Source organism: Momordica charantia (genome assembly GCF_013281855.1).
Source record: "Momordica charantia cultivar OHB3-1 chromosome 9 unlocalized genomic scaffold, Mcharantia_2.0 BLBB01000009.1, whole genome shotgun sequence".
Classification (NCBI taxonomy): Eukaryota; Viridiplantae; Streptophyta; class Magnoliopsida; order Cucurbitales; family Cucurbitaceae; genus Momordica; species Momordica charantia.
Window position 1 is genome coordinate 3,113,622 of NW_028275167.1, and position 16,582 is coordinate 3,130,203.

Here is a 16,582-nt window from a genome sequence, read left to right on the forward strand (position 1 = left end):
GCACCGAATCGGAGAAACCAACAATGGCCGGCAGAGCTGCCTTAATCACTGGATTTCTTCTGGCGGTGTTTCTGCACCACGCCGCCGCAGACGAAGTCCACGTCGTCGGAGATTTAATCGGTTGGAAGGTTCCACAAGGCGGCGCAAGTTTCTATTCCGACTGGGCATCCAGAAACCAGTTCAAAGTCGGCGATTCTCTCCGTAAGAATTTCTCTTATGAAATTTTGCAACATAAATATATGTTATAAATGTCTATAATTTTTAGAAAATTCTCAACTTCTTCTTTATTATTATTTTTTTTTATTTTTGAAATATTCAATTTAAATGGCAATGTATTAAAAGTTATTAACTAATTTTAATGTGTCATTAAATTAAATTTTATTAATACTTAGACATGTGGCATGTAAATTATAAAGAAATGAATTTGGTTGATAAGCAGACAAAATTAAATTTTCGTGATGGCATGCATAATAGGTTTGATATATTATTAGAGTAGTTTAAACAATAATATATGATTGGTTGGATAACTATTTTAGTTTTTGAAAATTAAAATTATACATAAAATTTTCATCTATGCGTTTTTTTATCTACTATTTAAATTTGTTTTTTAAATCTAAGCCAAATGTTGAAATTTAGTAGAGTTTGAAATTTTGTATTTTTATATTTTTAAATCTAACTAAAGAGTGCAAAATGTTTGTTTAAGAAAGGTAAAACTTAAAAGTAAAAAAATTGTGAGGAGATTAAGAACATAATTTTTAAAAAAAATAAAAGAACAAAATTGTTATTGTTATATTCTCTTTTTTTTTTTTAAACAAATTTTTAACAAACGATCTAATTTAAGAAGTTCGGATACATTAAGGTAAAACTAAAACCTTTTAAAAGATTAAAAAAATGAAATTAAAATTACTAAAAAAGATAGACATCACAGTGTATATTTAGTGAATTTTAACGATTAATAAATTATAAAATTTTCTCTATAATCCATCTCTTAAATTTTAATAATTCAACCGTATATAAAAAGTTAGATGGTCAAATTTTAACCTTCCCTGTGAAAATTTCTGACTTCGCTGTCGTTTATATATCGTAGTCTTCAAATTTGAAAAGAAGAAGCATAGAGTGGTGGAAGTGTCTAAGGAATCGTTCGAGAAATGCAGCAGCGACAACGTGATCGGAGATGTAATCACCGAGGGTCCGGTGAAGGTTGACATCACCTCCGCCGGCGAGCATTACTATATTTGCACGAAAGGCAACCACTGTGAAAAAGGTCAAAAGCTAGCCATCACCGTCTCTGCCGCCGGAGGATCTCGGCCGGCGAAGTCCTCCGGCGCAGCACCGGCCACCTTTTTGGGCTTTGTTCCTCAACTTCTTCTTGCATTATATATACATCTCAATTTTTAGTTCAATGAACTTTTTAATTTTAGCTTGATATTTGCAATAACTAGAAGGAATAAGTTTGTTTACTACTCGATATGGTTTTTTTTCCGTAGAACAATTTAATTTTTTTTATGAAACTATATTGTAATAATTAACATGCCATTATTGGCCGACTAAATTTATTCCCTTTTGTCCCTAATGTGTTTTGGGTTAACATTTTATATCCCCAATAGTTATATTTATTCGGCTTCTTAAAATTTTCAATGTTTTGTTGATGTCTCTCAATTTCGAAGATTATATTAAAATATTTGTAGTCTTCCGGATGGTACAATGACAAAGACATAGGGTCTTATGGTGGTATAACCTAAGATAATGTATTCGAGTTATGCACTGATCACAATGTTGTTCAACTCAAACAACGAGCCTAGTTATATAGTACATTGATTAAATTATTTCCCTAAAATAATTGAAATTGTGAAATATGATTTTTATTTGATTTGTTAGAAAAAAAATTGATTTTTAGTATAATTTATAAGATGATGTTTTCACGGGTCTTGCATTTGTTTTTTAGTACAACATGTGTGGAGGTGGGGATTTGAATTCACGAATTTTTTTTTGTCGAAAATTTATGTCTTAATCAATTGAATTATGCTTGGGTTGTCACATTTGTTAATGTTGATTAATTAGTGAACCATTAACGTTTTTTATGCAACATAATATCAATCAATCAATTAATACTAATAGTTTGTAGACCCATTGGGGCTCTATCTTGACATCAACAACTAATTTCTCAAGTCAGGTTTTTACAATCAATACTAGATTCTTATTTTTTAAGCACAAATTTTGTTAAGTAGGGAACAAACATTAGAATTCAATTTAGAGGTAACCATGCATATTTCACTTAGCCTCCATGAAGTTTTTGACATTGCCTTTTAAAAAGTTGAGTAAATTATGCTAGAATAAGAGCAAGTTTGTAGCCATCAAGCGAAAGATATATCATGATAAAAACTTGCTTAGAAAAAATAAAAAGATTGCATTAAATTTAACAATATAGTTTTAAATTTCTTGAGCTTGGTTGATGATTAATTATGAATGTTTTAATATATATTTTACTATATGTCATGTGATTGCATATCATAGTTGTTTGGAAAGCCTACAATAGCATTTTTTTATAATGCTTATGACAAAGCTATATTTGTGGTAGTATTCTTTTCCTTTAACAGTTTTAATTTTTTATCTGTTAAAAATACTTATGATTGAAAATTTTTGTCATCTCACATCGGGCGAAAAATTACACCATCTAATTCGAGCCTAAAGTTTTGATTTAATAAAATGGAGGGTTAAAATACTATTTTGGTCGATGTTCTTCTGATCTTAGTTCGTTTTAGTCTCTATACTTTCAAAATGTTCATTTTAGTCCATGTACTCTTAAAAAGTGATTACTTTAATACCTATTTGCAAAATTTTATCACAAAATTATACACATAAAGAAAACTAAGTAATGGTTACATCCTAAGAAATATATTGAGTTGAAATATGATGTTGAAATTGTGATAGAAAAAATGAGATAAAAAAATAAAATTAATGTACTAAAATATAGTCACTTTTTAAAATGAGACTCAAACGAACATTTTGAAAGTAGATTGACTAACCTGAACCAAAATTAAAATTACAAAAGAGCCCCAACAAAAGAACAGAAATATTATCATAGTTTTGGATTAAAGAGTTTTTGATAGATATAGAATTTGTGTTAGGATTTTGCAAACCAATTTAATTATGTATTTGGCGGGAATATATTATATAATAGTAATAATGATTTAGAAAAGAAATAAGGGTTCATATAATTTTAAAATAAGGTTTTAACTTAATAAACTAATGTCATCGTTTCAATGCCACGTTAAATTTTTAATAAAGAATTTCAGTTTACTCTTTGATCTTCTATATTTAGATATTATATATAATTATTATAACTATATTCTATAATATAGAAAATATATAATTAAAAAAATTCAAGAAAAACTTTTCTTTTATTGGGGCTATGGGATTCTTATTTTCCCCTACCAAAAATGATAAAACAAACATATGAAAAAGAAACTCAAACCTTGTATTTATTTTAATTCTTTGAAGAAGAAAAAATTATCATTTTCTATTTTAATAGGCTGTTTATATTTAGTCTCTCTTAAAATGGAAGTTCCACTTTTGGAGTAAAAAAACGCCAACTTTTACGCAGATTTTTCAGGCCATTCAATAAAAAATACCCTCTTTTTCTTCTATCTTTAGCCATTTCCCTTCAATTGCTACCGTTTTTAATTTTTCCACAGCCAAATTCTTCGTATTAAGGCAGCTTCCTCGCCCCCTTATCTTCTCACTTTTCCACAAGTTCTTCTCTATACATTAGGAGAGAGCGTGGAGAAGAAGGGGAATTCAATCAATAAATAGGGTAACTAAATTTTGATTTTTTATCCATAGTAATAATAATTTACAGAAATATGGCCGGCGCCGGAGTTGCTCTCGTTTTGTGTTTCGTTGCGGCGGTTTTTGTCCAACATTCCGCCGCCGAGAAGGTGCATGTCGTCGGAGACGCCACCGGTTGGAAGGTTCCGGACGCCCCAACTTTCTACTCCGACTGGGCTGCCAAGAACACCTTTGCCATTGGCGATTCTCTGAGTATGACAATTTTATTTCTCCTATAATATTTTCATCAGACTTTAAAAATTACCCGAGTGCTAATAACGAGATTATTAATTATTTAGGAACTTAAAAAAGTATTTATTTATTGATTTTAATAGTTTTTTTTATACATATATTTTTTTAGTTTACAGGCATATTTGTCCATTTTATGTTGATATTTTTGTTCTTGTTTAGGAGACATTTTTGAAATTAGAGATAACTTCAGGTGCTTATTAAATACATGACAGAGGAAATTTTTGTGATTATTAGAATGAGACTTGTAGATTTGCCTAATAAGTTTAGTTATTTTAATTTTTAGAATTGTGTTTTTTTTTTTGAAATCAACTTTTTAGAATTGTGTTGGTTTAACAATTGTTTGGAAAGTTTCTAAGAAGGATATTAAATTCTCAAACAACATTTATTTAAATCTCTATTTAAATAGATTAATAGATTTTTTAATTTTCCTATTTGATAGATACTTCACATGTTAGGCTCTATCCAATTTATGCTTACCTCGTAAAATGGCTAAATCAAGTAAAATTAACCTACTACCAAATTTAGTCGGATAAAACTGGTATTATCTTACTCCCATTCAATATTTGACAACTTTGTCTTTGTTTTTCATTCCCTTACTAAACACTAAACCTTAAACTAGTTACAGTACCTATTATCGAAAGAGGAATCCTTCCTATAGTCTCGACCATTTGTCCCACTTCTCTCCACATTTCATCAAGTGGTCGTGCTAGAGACAGTCATGGATAATTATGAGATTATCCTTTCGAATGGGATAAGATTCTTTTATTTAATTGAAGAAATAATTGTATAGGAGCCAAGTTTTAGTGAAAATTAACCATATCAATTAATTAGACAAAATTGAAACTTTTGTTGATTAATGCAGCATTTAACTTTGCCGCAAACCAGCACGACGTACTTGAAATAACAAAAGAGTCGTTTGAGGCATGCGGTTCCGAAGACGACGCGCTTGACAAAGTGATGACAACGAGTCCGGTGACGGTGAAGCTCACCAAAGCTGGCGATCATTATTTCATGTGTACCGTCGGTAAGCACTGCCTGGCAGGCCAAAAGTTATCCGTCACCGTTGGCGCCGGCGGTGCTTCAAAAACTTCTCCAAATGCCATCGCTCCTTCTCCAGCCAACGACAGCGCCGCCGCTGCTCCAGCTCTGGCTAAATCGCCGTCGTCTTCGTCGACGCCAGCTAACGCCAGCGGATCTGATCAATCGGCTCCGGCACCAGCAGCTTCCTCCTCCTCTGCAGTGATGGCAAGCATTTTTGTCACTTTGTCCGCCATTGTTATGAGCTTCTTTTAATTTGGAACTGGATTTATGAAGGGAGGGTGAGTGATGGATGAAAGATTTATCAGTTGTATTCCAAACAATTATTTCATTATTTTTAACTATGTCATAATCAAATGTTAAATTTTCTATTTATTTCGTGTTACTTTTACAACTTTTGAATACACGTATTTTAAATTCTTAATTTGGGCTCTTTTTTTCTTACGGAAAAAAAAAAGTTTAAACACTATCTTGATTAGTTGCCTTTTGTTTAAAAGGTCTAATTTAGTTATTAAGTTAGTACCTATTTGCAAGATTTTAACATAAAATTTATATATAATTGAAAGCATTTGATTCAAATTTATGATCAAAATAAAAATAAATATACCAAATTGATTACCTTTAAAAATACATGCCGATTTTGGTGGACCGTGCTCCACCCCTGTGAACTTATGCGGTTCTACCCAGAGGTCAGAGGCGAATCCCAAAAACAGTCATCTTTGACTGGGGCTCACTTATGCTGTCCCCCCTCAGCTTACCCTAGTCCCCCGGGCCATGCTTAAGTAGGGTCAGGCAGAACCGTTGTTGCCTGATGGAACCTCCCCCATATTGCTATCAATGTCTTCATGTCGCTTAAGAGGACTTGAAAGTTGAAAGACTAAAGAAATTTGAAAATATAGGAACTAAAATAAATTAATTATATATTTCTATTATTTATATGGAAAATAAAATAAATTAATTTTTAATAATTTACTTTAGTAATGTACACCCAGTCAAATCAATTTCTAGACTTTTTATTTTCCTTTTTCTTTTATAATATTTCTTGTGGTCAATATTCAGCCACACCTCTCAAATTTTTATTGTTCATTTTTAAACACAAGTCACAAACATACTTTTCCATGCCATTAGACTTTCGGTTCAAATACTATTTTTATTTCTAGTTTGATTTATTTCATTAATCTTTTTAAAATATCTATTTCTTTTCTTTTATTTTTAACTTTTATAAATTTTCAGTCCATTTCAAATTCATATTCTTTTTAAATCTGATCAATTTGGCCTTTGTTAAAGAAATTTAACACAAATTTTATACACGGTAGATTTTAAACTAAAAAAAATTTATACACAAATTTTGTTAAAGAAAACCTTTGATATAATGGCTAGATTTTAAGAAATTTAATTACTGAAATGTCATGCTAAAATTGTGGTAGAAAGAAGTGAAATAAACTAAAAATAAAAATAAAATAACCAAAATGATGACTTTTTACAAATACATGGACTATAAAGTACGAAAGACTAAAATAGTACCTAAATCTACCATTCAAATAAGAAATGGAGATCCAAACTTATTTCCTAAAATAATAATAAGAAATCATTTACATCTTTCAAACTATGTTACTAATATCTTAATTAATCAATATTTTCGGACCTTCTGAATCAATTAAATTATGTTTAGGTGGGTTGAACTAATCAATTACCTATATTCTAATTTTCAACATATAAACATATTCAATTTCTTTTTAAAGTATTATAATTCAAATAAGGATCAGTAGATATTCAAAATTACGAATTTTAAAGTTAATATCTTAACCCATTTATAGTTGGTAACATTTTGTGATTGGCATTGTAGTAGATACTTTTTCCTCCTTCATCCACCATAGATATATGTGTGATTTTCAAAACACGAGTGGGTCCATAAAATAAGTGGGCATCTCATTATGCGTATGGGTGAAAGCACCCTTTTATTATTATTATTATTATTATTTTGTCTCTTTAACGATTTAGAAATAAGCGAAATTGAATTATAGGTTAGGTTTGGCAGTTTTTCCTTTATTTCAAAAAGGCAAAAAAAAAAAAACTAGCATAATTGACATAAGTTCGATCTTCTAACTCCACATGTTATACTAAAAAAAATCCGAAAAACATATAAACATAAATTCAACAAATTATATATAGAAAGTTTGAAAGAAAATTTTACTCTTCTCAAAATTTCTAGGTCCAAAAGAAGTAGAGTGCGATTAAATTGGGTTCTCTTAATTTTATTGTTACGTGTGCTATTGAAATGGTCTGAAAAGTTTGTAAAAATATAAAAAACTTACAAATACAAATACATATAAAAAACGATACTTAATTTGACAACTTTCAGTTTTCTAAAAACATAGAAAAGAATAAATATTTTTCATATCAAAATACTTGAATTTTAACCCTAACCTGTTATACCTTAATTTCATGAAATAAATCAATTAGTCTAACATTGATATTGATTTCTCCCAAGAGCACATAATTCAATAGCCCCTTAGATCCTATTTTAAATAATAAACAATCGAGGAAATGTCAAAGTCAAATAATAAATATTTATACCTTTTAAAAGTGTTTCAAACCCCTATGACCCTCTAGATTAAATAGTTATTACCAATATTAACTCCTCATTAAGACAGTCTACATTCTTTTTAACATATATAAAGCATTCGACCAAAAGTGTAAATTATTTTTGGATGGATTTTTACTAACTAAATTTCCATAATATAATAACGATACAAGATATACTGAAAAAGAAAAAACAATATGATATGCATGGCCCCTGTGGGTTTTCCCATCAACGGACAGTATTATTTCTACAATGAGAAAATCCAAAAGGAAAAAAGGACTAATCCTCTGCGGGGTGTTCCATTTCAGTACCGTTATTATCGAAATCGTCACCGTTGATCTGATCAAGGACGAGCACCAATCCCATGGCGAAGGCCCCATCAAAGCCAGGCCTGAGGATGAGAGAGAAGACGTCCTTCCCAAGCACCACGTTAGTGGAAGCATCTACTTTGCGTTTAATCTCAGCCATTGGTTCCTTCTCTCCATTGAATATCGTGCAGTGTCGATTACCGAAACTGCCCTCGATCTGGTACTCCTCGCCGGAATTCTTCAACATCTCCACCGTCATGCTCGACCGTCCGATTATCGACGAACGCCTCACGCTGAAGATTGGCTTCTGCCCCTCCGTTCTCTCCCCTAGGTATCCTTCCCACCGGTGGTGCAGACTCGGCCTCTGTTAGTCATTTTCTTCGGTTATTCATTGGGTTTTTCTACTGTTTCAAGTTTAACAATGGCGTCGTACAGTAATTACTCAAAAACTAAACATCGATTCGATTCGAATATTCAAGACCGCGCCCGAGCGAGATCACTCGATCTGTCGCGACTCAGTGACTCACACTCGGTTATTGCAGAAAAGAAAACCGAAATCTCTTCTGCGAGCCAAATCGATTTCACGATTCTATATTCTCATCAACAAATTTGAAAAGAATAGCGACAAGAACACGCGCGGAGTTGAATCGGAGCAATTAAAACCAGAAAAATTACCAGCGTGAGTTCGCAGAGGAAAAGAGGATCAGATCCAAACACATCAATCTCAACGCGAAACAGAGCAAACGGTTTTGAAAAACTCCGGAATCGACTACAGATTCGAATCGGCTAAACAGAGAGGAGAATAGAAGAGAAAACAGAGAGGCATTACCTTTCGGCGGACAGTGAGGAGGCACTTCCCCGGCGCGTCCATGAGAACGATTTCATCCTTCTCACGCGGATCTGGACCGTACGAATCGACTCGGAAGACGAGCTCGCCCTTGCAATCGTAGACGGTGTAGCCATCGCCAGCAAAGAACAGAGAGGTTTTCATGACGGTAAGATGTTTCTCTTCATCATACACAAAATCATTTTCCACGATTACGCCTTCTTTCATCCTGTTCTTCAACTTTTGGAGATTTCTTCAACCGAAACGCAGAAGAATGTGGAAGATTTTGGTTTTGTTGCAGGTTTTTGAATGAAGAAAATGAGTGGACTCTCTGCGGATCGATGAGAATGACGAGACGAAGATGGAAAACTTTATATCCTGAGCGGTGAGTTTTCGCCCTCGTGAAATTTAATATAATTCTGCATATAATATTATTTTAGTATGATCCGAATTTTTTTATTTAATAAAAAATGTCACCGAAATGACGAAATCTAAGATATTAGTCTCGGAAAATTTTCAAAAATTACGGAAAGAAAGAAAAAAACAAAGAAGGGTATTTGCTCCATTGCGTTTTTTTGGGGAATTTTTTTCACTTTAAGATTATAATTTATGTAAAAACAAATTAAAAAATATAGCCGATAACGATTTTGTTTTTTATTTTTTATTTAAAAATTATGCTGATTTTTTTCCTAATTATTTTAATATATTTTACATATTTTACCCAAATCTACCTCTTTTAGTTTTGAAAAAGAATTGACTTAAATTTTGAAAACATTTCTAAAAGTTGATAACAAGATAAATGAATATACGTCAAAGTTGTGGTTGTAATTAAGTTCAATTTTCAGAAAAACAAAAACAAAATGGTTATCAAACCGTGTTTAGGAAAGAAAACCTATAATTATTTTATAAAAAATATAATCATTTTTGCTTTTTATCAAAAAAGTCGTAAATGTGACTTTTGGTTGGTCTCACGTGATTGTATAAATTTGCAATTTATGTTATTTTGTAAAATTTTAAACCTAACGTTATATATAACTTCATATTGTCTTTTGTACTAATATGTGATTCCCTATTTTAAAAAGGGGGGTTTTGATGTACTAAAATCTACTATTTCGAGAAATATGTTTGAGATTTGAGAGGCCTTATTTGTTAACGAGTGGGAGAGTTTGAGTCGTCACAAATGGATGGAGAATTTGAGTGTACAACTCATGAAAAAAGATATGTCAATATCTAGCAACTTGAGCTTTGTACACGTTAGCAATATAGCTTAGGGTTAGGAAGCTTTGGGTTTGTACCATTTGTGTTTGAAATGGCCGATAGATGTCTAAATTTTTATAGGCTCTTTTTAGTACAAACAACAAGATTAAATAGCATTGGTTAGTTCAACAAGATCAAGCAGGGTGCGTTAGTCCAACTCCTCAACCACCAATTATCCATCAAGACAAACGTTAAATAAAAAGCCTCTAAATTCAACAATAACCAACTTTAAAATTACAAGAATCGGTATAAATCCATACAGACTAAATTTACAAAAAATTTCTCAACAAAACAAGCTTAAAAACCTTCTAAACAATTGAAAATTTGGAATTTTAAATCTGAAAAATTTTCTGTTTTATAAAATAAAACTTCCAAGAATTTTCCATAAAACAATTAATAATTTACTAATTTTTATAGAAAATCATATCTAAAAGCTGTATAGAAAACCTTTAAAACTTGGTAAAATATATAATTTTTCATGTAAAAAACAAAGACCTCAAAACTTTTCCCAATTGAATTTAAAGAACTACAGATCAAGAAAAATAAAATTAAAACAATGAAGAATAAAAACTTACCGATCTTACAAAAAAACCAAAATTCTTCTTCTTCTTTTATTTTTCTCATGTAAAGAAAACTAGGTCTAGCAGTTTAAGAAAATAGAACATAGAATTTAAGGGTTTTTATAACAAACCTAAGAATCATTTTTTAAGAAGGCTAACATAAAAAGATAAATATTTGATAAAACCCTTTATTTTTATTTTTTAAATTCTAAGAACAAATTATATTTTAAAAATAATTTTTAAAATAAAAAGATTTATCTTTGAGAAAATAAAATAAAACAACTAAAAAAGTATAATAATTTAAATATATATATATATATATATATATTTTCGACCGATGACAGTATAGAAACCACAACGATCATTATTATTCTCGGTCATAGATTTTGTTAGTTATGTATAAAAGTTAATTAAATTTTTTACCGCCCTAAAGTTACGGACCAACATACTGAACATAAGTTTAACTTCGCTAAATTATCTCAAATTCAACTCGTACGACAAATGTTTTCCTCACTACATTTGTTGTATTAAAAAATTATATCACGTAGAATATAGGTCACCCCGAAAGAAGATCAATTTAAAAAAAAAAAAATCAGAGCCTTCTACGTGAAAGAAATTTTTGATTATCGGTTAGATTTTGTTAGATGTGGAGTAATAAAGTTATTATATTGCTTGAATGACCTATTTTGTTTTTATATTATCGAATTTAAATACCAATGAAAGAATAGAATCTGAAAATTATTTCTTTACCACGTATACAAATTAGGACAAATTTAGCCTATACTAGATTATTTAATTAAGAGTAACCTTAAAATGGATATTTATTAGTCAAAGGATCCACTATTTTCCTTTAAATAAATTAGAGATGCCTCCGATTTAAGTTTTAGTCGATAGATTGAACAAAAAAAATATATCAATTTTCAAATTGAGCTTTAAATATTTAATTTATAACTAAAATGAACAATAGAATCTTATAGGGAAAAAACAATGTAAGAATTTTGCCGATTGAATCAATTAACCCTCCATTAAAGTTCCTTTCGAAAATCGTTACTCAAAATTTACCTATAAATAATATTCTTCTCCCAAAATTCTACCAAAATAGTAAGAAAAATTGTTACCAAAACCCTTAAATAATTATAATTAGAGATAAATATAGGAAGACGATTGGATGAAAATCTCTTTCTTATATTGATAAAAGCCGCTGCCTCCACTTATTCTAACATTTTCTCTTGATATTTTGTTAGTCTTGCTTTTTGAGAAATCTACCCACCTGTGAAAATTAGATTTTTTAACAATATGTAAATTAATTCACTTTAAAAATTTTAAGATTTTAATTGATATACTTATTAGTTTATGGTTTTAATTGATTCCATCAATTGAAAAGTTTAAAGGTATAAATTAATTTTTTAAGAAATTTTTTTTATCCAAGATCAAGACACCGACGAGACAATAAAATTATGTAATCGGTAAATATTCAATTTTAAGAACGTTAATAAGTATCTTATCTAGTGAATAGATTGACATTGATTTGGTCGATTTTTCTTCTTTTTAGTACAATAGAGGATTTAAACTCGCCACTTTTTAATCAGAAATATGTGTCTCAACCAACTAGGTTTAGGTTGACATTAATTTGGTCAACCTAACCTAGCTTAATAAGTTAAAATATTAATAATCTCTTTTTAATATTGGGAATATATTTTGAATAATGTGTCTATCTAATTTTAAAATTTAAAATATCTGATTATAATGTTATATTTGTAAAGATTTGAAAGAAAAATTTTGACAAAAGCATAACGACCCACTGAAATAACTTAAACCAAAGTAAGTAAAATTAGGTCAACTAATTACATATCGCTTTCTTTAGTTTTCTCACATGAGTGTGGGGAACTTGTATATGAGATTGTTGCGTTTTTGTTTAAATTTGTAACGTATAGGTTTGACTTTGTTGGATACTTTTGTCCTCTTTCTTATTTTCTGTTTCTCGTTTTAGTATAAACGTTTGATAATGGTGATAGCTTCTCGTTTCTCAATTTTAAGAACGTTTCCAAATTTGTGTAGAATTTTTTTCAAACAACAAAATCCAGTTTTTTGTTTTTTGTTTTGAAATGCAAATAAAATTATTATTTTATTATTTTTTACTTAAAAATGCATGATTAATATTTAAAAAAAAATAAAATGTAAATGTTTAAAAAGTAAAAAATAGTAATTTTCACATGAAATTTTTACTTTTTTTTTTTAAATTAAAGGTTGTAATGAAAAAAAATTAACGATTACCAAACATGTTTGTCATGAAATTGCTATCCAAGGCAATTATGTTTTTTTAAATTTAAAAAAATAAAAAAATAAGAAATAGGAAATGTGTTGTTAAAAAAGAAAAAAAAATGAAAAACAAAATACAAGAAACAGGTTACCAAACAAATCTTAAACTATCATCATTATTAGAATGAAAAAAAAAATCCCATCAAATTCTTGCTTCATATTAGTAGGGACGTAATATAATATAATATCGCTACAATTAAGTTTGGTAGAGTTGGTACAAAAAAAAAAAGAAAAAAAAGAAAAAAAAATTGTAGACTTGGAAAAAGGAAAAATCATGGTTACCATATTCACTTGATGTTAAAGTAATAGCTTGATGGAAAAAACACTCGATGAATTCAAAATTCAAAATTTTTAAAAACCTGTTAAATATGAAACGGAAAGTTTTAGAGGATTCAAGCACTTATATGAGTTAAACACAGCCTCCAATGTCTACCACTGGAAAAAAAAAATATCTGAGACCACTGGCCGATAATGTAATGAAATCTGGATATTTTAGAAATAAACTCCAAGAATGTGAATGTGCGTAAAAATTCAAACTTTACACGCGAGTCGTGTCAATTTTCATACAAAAATCAAGGGATCGGACGAAAGAGATAATCAATTCATTTTTCACAAAAGAACAAAGAAAAAGAAAGGGATCAATTTAAGATATTTTTAAAGGAACCGAGATTATTCCAATTTGGGGTTTAGATATTTTCAGCTTGATTTTGTGTTTCTAAATCAATTCTTCGTCTCTCCCATCGCTTTTTATCCACTGCAATTCCAATTCTGGCCTCAAATGACCCATTGAGTTTCGTCTCTCTCCACCTCTCTGTAATTAATGGCGGCGACGAACGCCCCCATCTTTGCATCCTCCTTGAAGACTTCTCTCGCCATTCGAACCCAACGCAGAGGAGAATCGTGCCCACAATCTGCTGGAACTCACGGTAATTTTATTCCCAATCTGCTACTTCCTGTTCTTTGATTTGATCTATAGACTGCAGAGTAAATGGGGAATTGAAACCTAACTTGGTGAATGTTATTCGTGTTTCTTTGTACTCACTTGGATTATACAATGAAAAGATTAGCCATCGTTAGACTTCTCAATGAGCGATTTAAGGGAAATGGGGCAAAATAATGAATGAGCATTTGTTTTGTTGTTCTTTCCCCTGCAATCCATTGAAACTTGAATTCAAAGAAAGAAGGAAGAATGTAGAGCTCGTTTGGTAACGTTCCTATTTCTTGTTTCTGTTTCTTCATCGATGAAAAATAGAATTGCATTGCTATAACACAACACCTAGTAGAATTCAAGGAGGATCAAATAACACTTATATATATGTTTGGTAAAAAATTGGAAATGGAAACAAGAAACAAGAAACTTGTTTTTTTTGTAATATTTCAAAAAAAGTGAAACAAGAAACATAATTAGTTGCAAAATGGTTAAGTTTCATGATAAAATTTGGAAACGGAAACGTTACCAAACGTGCCCATCATGTTTTTAAGTTCAAAAAAGGGTTTCAATCAACTCAAATATGGAAAGGAAGAAGCCAAGGCTGATGGCACAATCATTTTACATCAGTTCCTTTACTATTTCTGATGCAGGTTCTAATTTTTTCGGTTTGTCGGTACCGAGATGCCTCGGGAAGGATAAGGATGTTAAGTTTAGGATTATGAGGAAAGTGAATGCTGCTGTGGCTGTTGAAGCCTCTCCAACAGAGGAAATGAAGGAGTATGACTAACCATTTCCCCTTTGATATACAAGTAGACTAGGATTTTGATTTCTATGTCTGTACCCAAATTGCTGTATGAGAAAAATGACGAGAATGATCATATATAGTGTTTAGAAGTATCATGTTTCACTAAATACATTAGTTTAGCTATTGCAATCGTTTAAGAACCGATCGGTTCAAGCTGTGGTTTATCTGCAAACTCTGTCAGGATCAAGCTTCCATCTTGGGCTTTGTTTGAACTCGGAAAGTCCCCGGTGTACTGGAAAACTGTGAATGGTCTACCTCCTGCTTCAGTAAGCATAATAGCACACACTATGATTTGATGAGTTCATCGGTTCTTGTTGGTTATAATCTGAGAAAGCTACATTGGTCCCAAATTTTGATAGGGTGAGAAGCTCAAGCTTTTCTATAATCCAGCTGCGACAAATCTGGTTCCGAATGAAGATTTCGGGATTGCTTTTAACGGTAATGCCTGATGTGCAATCTTTATGTTATCGTAGTTCAACTCCTTGCCCTATTGTAATGATTTTGAGTGAAGTATGTAGCAGGCTAAGAGGACTTGCATCAATTTTCCCTTTTTCCCTTGAAGCTGTAAGCTGAGCTGATTCTTCATTGATTTGTTCAACATGGTGCTGCAGGAGGTTTCAATCAGCCAATAATGTGCGGCGGGGAACCGAGGGCAATGCTCAGGAAAGATCGAGGCAAAGCCGATAGACCAATATACACCATCCAAATATGCGTTCCGAAGCATGGTCAGTTGAGTTGGGAGAACTAATCTTTCTTTCTCTTCACTATTTAATTTTCCTTACATCATCATTTTTTCTGTCCTTTCGTAGCTGTAAACTTGATCTTCTCGTTCACGAACGGAGTCGACTGGGATGGTCCTTACAGGCTTCAGTTTCAGGTTCCCAAGCCTTGGCAAAACAAACCTATTGACTTTTTCAATCAGGTAATGATACACTATACAGTAGGTAATGTATATTTCAATATATGTTTAGCATAATGTATTAAGAATCTCATTCTCGTGTCTCGTCGTAGGGTCTAGCGGAAGAGTTGAGCAAAGATGGCGCTTGCGACAGAGCAATATTTCCAGACACCAACATTGTTATCACGAGATGTGCTATGATTGGTAATCTTACTGTAGAAGGGGTAAGGAAAATCCTTACTGTAACTTTATTTAGTTATGATCATCATTGCTGAAGTTTAGGCTGCAACTAATGAGTTTGATCTATAAATAACAGGGTGACCGTTGCGAACTCAATCTTGTACTAGGCTGCACGGATCCTAGCTCGCATTTATTCAACCCGCTCGCCAATGTAGATGATGGATCTTGCCCAATTGATACCGATACAGAGAGCTAGTTCTATTTCACATGCCCATTTTTCTCGCATCTCATACTACGTCCTATTCGAGTCAATACGAGGCATTGCAAAGGCTTCTCTGCATGTGAAAGGAATCGTGTTGGATAGCGGTTTCTATGTTGTTTTAGCCAAGCTTAGTCCATCCATCAAGCAGGATGCACTGTTGCATCTGCTTTTGGTAGATACAATATCCCTCTAGCTATGTATAGTTATAAAGAAAACCTCCATTGTTACATAAATTAATTGTTATTACTGCCAAATTGCCAATACATAGCTACAAAATTGTTAGTGGCTTTTGTAGTTCTGTCCGTACCACCCACCCTCTGAAAATCTAATTTATAAATACATATTAGAAAATTTAAAATAAATTACACATTCTTCGATTGCACGAGTCCCATTATTTTGTTAAATAATTTTCAAAAATTTATTTATATCTTTTAAGCTTGACTACGTATTCAAACTTACCAATAGATTGGTAAAAAGCAAGTTTAATTTTTTGGAACAGAACTAAAAATAAAATAATTATCAGACTTTAAACAA

General features: G+C 31.2%; 3 protein-coding genes and 1 pseudogene across 3 annotated transcripts; 3 read left to right on the top strand and 1 right to left on the bottom strand.

Moving 5' to 3' along the window:
- Nucleotides 1-23: 23 nt before the first annotated feature.
- Nucleotides 24-1,398, top strand: LOC111022076 (umecyanin pseudogene; annotated as a pseudogene).
- A 2,323-nt stretch (nt 1,399-3,721) lies between these two features.
- LOC111019552 (cucumber peeling cupredoxin) lies at nt 3,722-5,489 on the top strand. Its single transcript, XM_022295953.2, has 2 exons — nt 3,722-4,041; nt 4,943-5,489. Exons 1-2 carry the CDS (start codon nt 3,864-3,866, stop codon nt 5,371-5,373), a joined length of 609 nt encoding a protein of 202 aa, XP_022151645.1. The 5' UTR covers nt 3,722-3,863; the 3' UTR covers nt 5,374-5,489.
- Nucleotides 5,490-7,811: 2,322 nt separating this feature from the next.
- LOC111014960 (protein LURP-one-related 12) lies at nt 7,812-9,248 on the bottom strand. The gene is made up of 2 exons (XM_022289844.2): nt 8,840-9,248; nt 7,812-8,374 (listed from the first exon to the last, which is right to left on the bottom strand). Exons 1-2 carry the CDS (start codon nt 9,062-9,064, stop codon nt 7,982-7,984), a joined length of 618 nt encoding a protein of 205 aa, XP_022145536.1. The 5' UTR covers nt 9,065-9,248; the 3' UTR covers nt 7,812-7,981.
- Nucleotides 9,249-13,652: 4,404 nt separating this feature from the next.
- On the top strand, nt 13,653-16,342 carry PIFI (post-illumination chlorophyll fluorescence increase). Its single transcript, XM_022298893.2, has 8 exons — nt 13,653-13,898; nt 14,554-14,680; nt 14,890-14,974; nt 15,068-15,146; nt 15,320-15,433; nt 15,518-15,630; nt 15,720-15,830; nt 15,923-16,342. Exons 1-8 carry the CDS (start codon nt 13,793-13,795, stop codon nt 16,040-16,042), a joined length of 855 nt encoding a protein of 284 aa, XP_022154585.1. The 5' UTR covers nt 13,653-13,792; the 3' UTR covers nt 16,043-16,342.
- Nucleotides 16,343-16,582: the final 240 nt, after the last annotated feature.

What these genes read in the sequence shown, in the direction of transcription:
- LOC111014960 (XM_022289844.2), bottom strand. Translation starts at nt 9,064, where the DNA reads ATGAAAGAAGGCGTAATCGTGGAAAATGATTTTGTGTATGATGAAGAG. An exon ending in TCCTCACTGTCCGCCGAAAG is followed by an intron (nt 8,375 to 8,839) that starts GTAATGCCTCTC and finishes AATGACTAACAG; the next exon opens with AGGCCGAGTCTGCACCACCG.
- PIFI (XM_022298893.2), top strand. Translation starts at nt 13,793, where the DNA reads ATGGCGGCGACGAACGCCCCCATCTTTGCATCCTCCTTGAAGACTTCT. An exon ending in ACAATCTGCTGGAACTCACG is followed by an intron (nt 13,899 to 14,553) that starts GTAATTTTATTC and finishes TTTCTGATGCAG; the next exon opens with GTTCTAATTTTTTCGGTTTG. An exon ending in CTATTGACTTTTTCAATCAG is followed by an intron (nt 15,631 to 15,719) that starts GTAATGATACAC and finishes GTCTCGTCGTAG; the next exon opens with GGTCTAGCGGAAGAGTTGAG.
- LOC111019552 (XM_022295953.2), top strand. Translation starts at nt 3,864, where the DNA reads ATGGCCGGCGCCGGAGTTGCTCTCGTTTTGTGTTTCGTTGCGGCGGTT. An exon ending in TGCCATTGGCGATTCTCTGA is followed by an intron (nt 4,042 to 4,942) that starts GTATGACAATTT and finishes TGATTAATGCAG; the next exon opens with CATTTAACTTTGCCGCAAAC.